This window comes from Cynoglossus semilaevis, chromosome 8, assembly GCF_000523025.1.
Source record: "Cynoglossus semilaevis isolate Cse_v1.0 chromosome 8, Cse_v1.0, whole genome shotgun sequence".
In the NCBI taxonomy this organism is placed as follows: Eukaryota; Metazoa; Chordata; class Actinopteri; order Pleuronectiformes; family Cynoglossidae; genus Cynoglossus; species Cynoglossus semilaevis.
Window position 1 is genome coordinate 14,516,787 of NC_024314.1, and position 7,582 is coordinate 14,524,368.

The window sequence follows — 7,582 nt, forward strand, 5'->3', positions numbered from 1 at the left end:
TTAACCGTAAATGATCATGATCGGTATTTTTGCTGTCCGTAAAACAACGCTGAACGTTTACAGTCTTTTCGTCCGTAAACGTAGGGCAAAGGCGGAAGTTAACTGGAGGGATACATCTTACCGGATATTAGGTCGTAGTCCCCACCCGGAAGCAGAATAAAGGAGGTCATTTCTTACAGCAACAACGTGCTAGTACCGAAACATGTGAGTTTTTCAACTTTTCGTTTTCTTTTCTCATAAACCTTCCGTAATAAAGTGTATTTTGCGGTGACGTTTGAACTTACAGTAAATGGCTTAATCGTCTATGCTGAGCACAACTAGTTAGATAGATACAACTTCATTAATTAGTTGAAGGAGATGTAATAATTATGAGTGAATCTGTTACAGCACAGCTGCAACAGAGAGATGACTCTGACATGAAACTGTGTGTACTTTACAAGTGTAAGATGTACAACACAACATGAATCATGGAATGTGTTTTAACGAATTTAGGATAAGACAAATTTACTTGTCATGTAAATGTAAAGGATTTAAACTAAAAATTGTTCAAATTAGTTGTTTTGTTTGTTATACAGCAGCATGAAATAATCTGAAACATGTGTTAGAATTAACTCAGTGGATTAGAAAAATAAATCAATGTTCTTTTCTGACCTCATCTTCATCTATGGTTGTTTTATTGCCTCAGACTCTGACTTTCTTCAGTTCTGTCCTTTTTCTCTTTGGCTAATATCTCTACCTTTTCTAACCTTATCTTCATTTTTTTCATTATCGTTCTGTGGTTGGTTTTTGAGAATTTAAAAAGATGTGTTTTTTGTTACAGAATAAAAGTGACGTATCTGTGACAGGATGACGTCATTAGCTCATCAGCTGAAGCGGCTGGCGCTGCCTCAGAATGACTCCTCCCTTCTGAGCTGCAGAAATGTCGCCTCGCTGCTCTTTGACCCTAAAGATGCCGCAACTATGGACAGAAGCACCTTCTACGCCCTGGGTTAGCTCCGCCCCTCTGTACAATACTGCCCCTGTATCTCCTCACCTCAGTGACCTGACTCTACTGTCCTTTGTCTCCAGGCTGCACCGGGCTAGAGGAGCTGATGGGAATCGAACCTTCCTTCCAGGAGTTCCAGGACTCTCTTTTCAGTCGAGCGTCTCTGACTCTGGAGCGCAGCGTCCAGTCCAAAGAGGTCAACCAGAAACTGGATGAAGACATTTCTCTTTTCCTGTGCCGTCTGTCTCCGTACTTCCTGCTCAAACCTGCTCACAAGTGCCTCGAGTGGCTGCTGCACCGGTACGACGTAAAAACAAGATTAAAAAAAATTCATTCCATTTGTACCAGCTGTTGTTCCACAAAGTCCAACAAAGAACATACACACAGTTCCTATGTTTTGTTTGAACAAAGAACATACACACAGTTCCTATGTAGTACCGTTATAGATTGTTCAGGGTCAGTTGTTCTTGGTACTGTCCAAAGTTCCTGGCACTAGGTCCTGTGAAAGGAAAGCATATATTTCCTGGAAAAGGTGCAGTGGAGATTTTTACCAACAGTTTCTGTGCTGTTATAATGCAGTTGCTATTTCCTTTGTTAAAAATGTCCACAGTTACTGGTACTGCCCACAGATGGGTCTTGTTCCTGGACTAGAACATCTGCACTGTTCTCAGTCCTGTTTCGCACACACACACACACACACACTTGTTTGTTGTTGTTTCTGTGGCAGGACGACAGAAGTTCCTTTCACGGTTCCTTGTTACTTTTCCTGGTTACCGTGGTGATGAAACACTGTTGATTTATTTATTGGTGAAGAATATCTGTCTGTGTACAGGTAGGACAAGGAAGAGCAGCAGGGGGCGTGTTTCTGTGGTGCTAATCTGTGGTGTGTGTGTGTGTCAGTTTCCACTTACAGCTGTATAACGTGGACCAACTCATGGCCTGCGTCCTGCCCTACTACGACACCAACATCTTCGTCAGAGTCCTGCAGCTGCTGAAGATCAGTGCACCCACTAACCGCTGGAACTGGCTGCAATGTCTGCAGGTCTGACCTCTGACCTCTGACCCCAGTCTGAGCCGTGTTTACGCCGATGTTTATTTTTTGTCTGTTTGTGTAGAAACCAGGTGTCCCCTTGTCCAGGACCACCCTGGTCACTCACTGCTACTCTGACCTGAGCTTCATGGACTTCATCTGCTCCATGGTGACCAGGAGTATCCAGGTAACCTGGAGGGAAGAGAGAGGAAGTTAAAAATGTGAAGCTGCTGTTATGTCTTTGTCTCCTCCACTCTCACCTCCTTTGTCTCTCTCCTCTGTGTCTCTGCTGTGTCTTCGTCTCCTTGTCCCGCAGGCCTTCTCTGGACTCTCGGGGAGTTGCTCCCAGCTCAGAGTCATCTTCTCCTTCTATGCCTCCACTATCGTCTCTGCTCTGGAGGCCATGGACAAAGTGTCTGAGTCTGTCGTCTCCAAACTGCTGCCGTATGTCCAGAGGGTCAGTACTTTTCCATGTGTCCTCATGTCTCTGAGTGGTCTCCAGCTGAAGACAGCTGTCTGAGGTTGTCCTCCTGTCCCTCCAGGGTCTGAAGTCCACGCTGACGGACTACAAAGCTGCCACCTACATGATCGTGTGTCAGCTGGCGGTGAAGGTGGTGATGGAGGCGGGGCTGGTGGACAGTCTGGCCGTCCACATCAGCAGGTCTCTGCTCAAGGAGCCTGTCCTGGCCAAGGAGGGTCTGGGCTCTTTGGTGGTCCTACTGCAGAACCAGACAGAGGGCGCTGCTGGACACAAGTGAGTTCCACAGAGGAAGCTGAACCTGTTGAGATCTGACCTCGGTCCACGTCCACAGCCCACACCGCTTCTGTAGGAACCCAGGAAGCCTAGCAGTAGTACTGAGTAGTGTTTGGTATTTTTCCAGTGGATCTCGTTCTGATTCTGATTCATAAATTTTTGGAGTAAAGAAATGTTGACCTCTGTGTGACCTTCTGTTTCTGTGCACCCTGACCTCCTGAAAGTCTGTCTCTCCTGACGCTGTCCTTGTCCTCAGAGCCTTCAGCCGCCTCTGCTCCATGACCGAGCTCGTGTCCACTCTGGAGGACATGGCAGCGCATTATGACGTGTCTCCCCTGCTGCGCCACCTGGTGCCCTACCTGGTCCAGCAGATCTTTGTCAGCCAATCAGGTCAGTACCAGAACCAGCAGAGGTTCTCTGAGGACAGAGACAAGGTCCAACTATCTGTTCTTGTCACAGGTGATGAGACAGAGACAGACAAACTCCATGTCCTGGAGTCCCTCCTGAAGACGGTTCCTCTCACCAAAGGACTGGACCAGACTGTGGCCCGGTGAGTTTCTCCTCCACCATCGCAGCTTCAGGTCAGAGCTCAGAAGTTCGTGTTGACGTTTGTCTTTGTCCTGCAGTTTGCTGTTGGACCAGTATCTGAGTCAGACCATGTCCTCTAATGAGGAGGTCTCAGCCCTGGACCAGCGTCTGCTGCCTCTGGTCCAGCTTTTTGAGTCCAGGTGAGTCTGGTTTGCTTCACATCACTGGTTTTTAGTTGATCAGTCCATAGTTCTGGATCAGGTTGAGATTTTGTAGTTCTGGACTGTGATGATATCACGCCCCCTGGTGTCCTCCATCAGATACTGTGCGGCTCTGGACAGCGTCCTCTCTGGTCATGTGACCGACCTGAGCAGCTCCAGTGAGCAGAAACATCTCTTCCACCGTTTCCTGTCCTTGTCTGTGAGCAGTGGAAAGTTCCAGGTGAGTCCAGTGTCTTTGTCTTCTCAGTCCCCACCAGTCTAGACCCTGAACGTTCCCCTGTCCTCGTGGGTTCTTCTGCAGATCCTGGGGGACTCGGACACATCTCTTTTCCTCAGCCTCAAACACCCGCTGTCTTCAGTCCGAGTGTCGGCGGTGGAACATCTGATGGACGTGGTCACGTCTGGACAGGTGTGAAGGACAAATCCAGTCTTTGACGTCTCACCAACTTGTCTCTCTTTTCTAAACCGTGGTCTTCTGTGTGGTTCCAGGAGCAGCAGAGTCTGGACCAGGTCTTCCTCAGAGATGCTGTGATGGACTGTCTGAAGGACGACGTCCCTGAGGTGGTGTCTGCTGCTCTGAAGGTCGTGGAGGTCAGTGACGGTCCTGGTCTTCATTCTGTTCTGATGACTAAGACCTCGGTTTCCGTCTCTCAGAAACCCGTCCTCTGTCCTTGTCTTCTTCTCAGGTCTTGTTTGATGATTTGGACCCTGAAGACATAGTGTCCTCTCTGCTGTCTCTGCTGTCCACAGCGGAGCTGACAGCAAACAAGCAGTGGTCAGTGAAGTACACACACTCACACACACATTAGCGATGGATAATAACTGTGGCTAATCATTTGGCTAACTTTTAGCGTCATTAGCTGCTGTTGTCTTAGACGTTGTCCGTCTTTGACTCACAGGCTGCCTGTGCTGACTGAAGCGGTGCGTTTACTGTCCGACCCTCGGTTGGAGAAAGGTGACACGGAGCGGCTGCAGAGAGCGGGCTGGAAACTGCTCCCCCTCCTGGTCGTAACCAGCACTCGGCTGGAGTCTGCTGAGCTCAGCTTCACTTTCTGTGTCGCCCGATCCCGTGTCATCGCCAAACACCCGCTCACCCTAAACTGGGCCAAAGGTAACACAAAAAAAGAAAAAACAGCAGTTTCCTGTTTATGTTTCAAAATAAAAGCATGCTGTTGGGATTGGGAAGAAGGAAACAAAAAGATCTTGTTAATTAATCAGAGTTCAGTTGTTGCTGATTTTTTTTTTTTATTTCATGGTTTTAAAATAATCTGTACTAAAGTCCACTTTTGTCCATGTGGTCCACACAGAGCTGGACACCATGATGAAGAAACACTCTGGTGCTGACCTTGTGGGTTTGGTCAACGAGCATCTGGTCCTCACTTTGACCAAGAACCTGTCCAACATGGACCATTTCTCCAAACGGGAGATGGTGAGTGAGAATTCCACAAGTCTACAGTCAGGTGGCGTAGTAGTAGTTTGAGAACTCCATTCTATCTCTGTCCTTCAGCATATTTAAATAGTAAAACCCATCGCTCGATGAGACAATCCAAACCAGTAGGGGGAGCTGTTTCACCTGTTTATTTACTCTCTTTGCTCCATCAGCTGGAGAAGCTGGCCCTGTTGGTGGAGCAGCAGCAGAACTCCAACCCCAGGGAGCGAGCCTCCGTCCTGGTCCTGGCCCGCATCCTGCTGCTCAGTCTGGACCAGCTCAGAGAGACCCTGCACTTCCTGATGGCTCAGAGGGTCTTCACGCTGCTGGAGCGCCCTCTGCTGGACTTCATCACCAGAGACAATGGACAGGGATCTCAGTGTCCCGTGTCTGTTCCCTCTTCCTTCGCCGACTCTTTGACCCTGTTCCTAAGCGAGTGCGAGCGTCGCTGGGGTCCTGGAGACCACGTGGACCTGGAGTTCAGCTTGGCTCTGATGTCTCTGCTGAAAGACTTCATCTCCTCCATGAAATGTCATGACGCATCCTTCAAAGGTGAGACCTTCTCCGGAGATGTTCTTCAGGTTGTTGCTGTGTGAGGTTCTGTGACCAGATGTTCTCCCGTCTTCCAGGCGACACCTGGTGGAACCCTGAGAAGATGGACACCAACACCTGTCTGTACCTGGGCCTGATGTGTCGTGTCTTCAGTATGGTCATCAGTGGTGCAGCAGAAGGTCCAGCAGCGGGCAGGTTCAGGATCTTGATGAAACTCTTTGTCCAGGTCTGAGTCTGTTACCAAACCTTTGCTAAAGTTTTAAACTAAAAAGGTTTTAAAAATCAAACTTGCTAACGATCTGCAGCAGCAGCGTGTGACTGAACCGCCTGTGTTCTTCAGCTCCACCTGCAGGAGCCGCTGTATCTCTTTAGGTTCCTGTGTCTGCTGTGGGGATACGGCAGTAACCAGGGGGACCAGCTGGACCTGAAGGTCAGTGCTGTCCTCCAGACCCGAGCCCTGTACGTAGGTCAGGTGCTGCTGGGCGTGCAGTCCACTGCTGCCCTGCAGGAGCTGACGGCTGCAGACTCACCAGGTGAGTGTGCCAGGTTCTAAAGTCTGGTCTGGACCCGGTCTGGACCTGGTCTGACTCTGTCTGGATCTCGTCTCTCTGTGTCTCTTTGTCAGTGGTCCCCTCACTCCTCTGCTGTCTGACGTCTCCACTGCGTGAAGTACGGAGGGCGGCGCTGGCTGCTCTGCAAACCCTCTCAGGAGCCGGGGTCTCGCTCTACCAGCCTATCATGGAGAAGCTGATGATGACATCAGAGGAGGTCCTGGCCGACCCAGCGTACCTGAGCTTGGTGAGAAGGTCTTCCTGGTTTGACTGGTGTTTGTTGGACTCGTCTGTGTAGCGGTGTGTTAGAGTTGTCCTTTGTCTGCTGCAGGCCCTCTCCGTCCTCCACGATGAGTCGTCCTCGTCTACAGTGAAGAAGCGGCGGGAGGCGCTGCAGACGTCTCTGCAGCAGCTGCTGAGGAGCGTCCAGGCGCCCGGCTGTCCGTCGTACACCGCCGCCATCCTGCTGCGAGCGCTCAGCAACGTGAACGGAGAGGTGAGTTGAAAACACGTGGACTCCATGGTGACTCCATAACCATGAACAGCTAACGTCTCCTCCTGTCTCACCCCTCCCCCTCCAGTCTGTCCTCCTGGCTCTGCTCCCTGTTCTGGATCGGCTCCTGGAGCAGAGCACCCTGGACACGCCGGTGCGGCTGCTGCGCTCCGAGGCTCAGCTCCTGCAGCTGGTCGTCACCAAGTTCAACGAGGCGTCAGCGGCCGTGTTGGCCAGGGACTCCACCTGTCTCGACCTGTTCGTCAGAGCGCTGAGGAGCTCCCTGCAGCCACACCCTGATGTCCCCAGCTGTCAGATCAGTGCCCTGGAGCAGGTCAGGACTGAGCCTGGTTCTGGATCTGGTTCCACCTAGGATCCTGAGCTGGACATTTGTTGACTCTTCCTCACTCTGTGTCCTCCGCTCCTCTCCTCAGATCACCAAGTCCTTCTTCCTGGCCATTGAGAATGAGACGGTGCAACAGCAGTTGCTGAAGGTGATGTTTGATCTGCTGCTGGAGAACACGAGCCCCCTAGTGGCCAACACCATCAGCAGTGTCTTTAAAAGGGTGAGAAGGAAAGAAGAAAGGAAGTCCTTTCCTCCCTTGTCTCCTGCGTCCTTGTGTTAATGTTCACTGTCTACTTCCTGTCTCCATCAGATCAGCGTGGACGCTCAGCTCGTGGCCAATGAGATTTCTCCCCCTGAGAAAAAGACAGTGGGTGTGACTGTGCAGCAGACCAGACGCAGCAAAATGTCTCTAAGGAAACCCCAGGACAGTGTGGTGGTTATTCCAGATGAGGGCGCTGTTCCATGGCAGAGAGTTACCCTGATCCTGGAGCTGCTGCAGCACAAGAAGAAGCTGAAGAGGGCGGAGACTCTGGTTCCTGCGCTGTTCTCGCTGCTCTCCAGGTAGGAGTCATTGGAGGAGGAGCTTGTTAGTCATGTGCCCCCCCCCCAACCTGTCCCCCTGTCCCACTTTTGTCTTCTGTCCACAGGAGTCTGGAGTCGAGCTCAGCCAATGACAACACCAACATTGAGTAC

At 50.7% G+C, this 7,582-nt stretch overlaps 1 protein-coding gene across 1 annotated transcript in view; it reads left to right on the forward strand.

Moving 5' to 3' along the window:
• The first annotated feature begins 88 nt into the window (after window positions 1–88).
• heatr1 (HEAT repeat containing 1) overlaps window positions 89–7,582 on the forward strand; it is a 13,382-nt gene continuing 5,888 nt past the window's right edge. Inside the window, exons 1-24 of the mRNA XM_008314955.2 lie at window positions 89–204; window positions 821–988; window positions 1,069–1,285; window positions 1,886–2,027; window positions 2,101–2,202; window positions 2,332–2,472; window positions 2,558–2,769; window positions 3,026–3,159; window positions 3,229–3,319; window positions 3,396–3,497; window positions 3,618–3,738; window positions 3,820–3,927; window positions 4,008–4,109; window positions 4,205–4,293; window positions 4,418–4,629; window positions 4,826–4,947; window positions 5,121–5,499; window positions 5,577–5,725; window positions 5,840–6,032; window positions 6,125–6,297; window positions 6,382–6,546; window positions 6,632–6,877; window positions 6,978–7,109; window positions 7,200–7,450. Of these exons, the coding sequence (XP_008313177.1) occupies window positions 847–988; window positions 1,069–1,285; window positions 1,886–2,027; window positions 2,101–2,202; window positions 2,332–2,472; window positions 2,558–2,769; window positions 3,026–3,159; window positions 3,229–3,319; window positions 3,396–3,497; window positions 3,618–3,738; window positions 3,820–3,927; window positions 4,008–4,109; window positions 4,205–4,293; window positions 4,418–4,629; window positions 4,826–4,947; window positions 5,121–5,499; window positions 5,577–5,725; window positions 5,840–6,032; window positions 6,125–6,297; window positions 6,382–6,546; window positions 6,632–6,877; window positions 6,978–7,109; window positions 7,200–7,450 (3,725 nt within the window). The 5' untranslated portion in view covers window positions 89–204; window positions 821–846. The remainder of the gene's footprint in view (window positions 205–820; window positions 989–1,068; window positions 1,286–1,885; window positions 2,028–2,100; window positions 2,203–2,331; window positions 2,473–2,557; window positions 2,770–3,025; window positions 3,160–3,228; window positions 3,320–3,395; window positions 3,498–3,617; window positions 3,739–3,819; window positions 3,928–4,007; window positions 4,110–4,204; window positions 4,294–4,417; window positions 4,630–4,825; window positions 4,948–5,120; window positions 5,500–5,576; window positions 5,726–5,839; window positions 6,033–6,124; window positions 6,298–6,381; window positions 6,547–6,631; window positions 6,878–6,977; window positions 7,110–7,199; window positions 7,451–7,582) is intronic.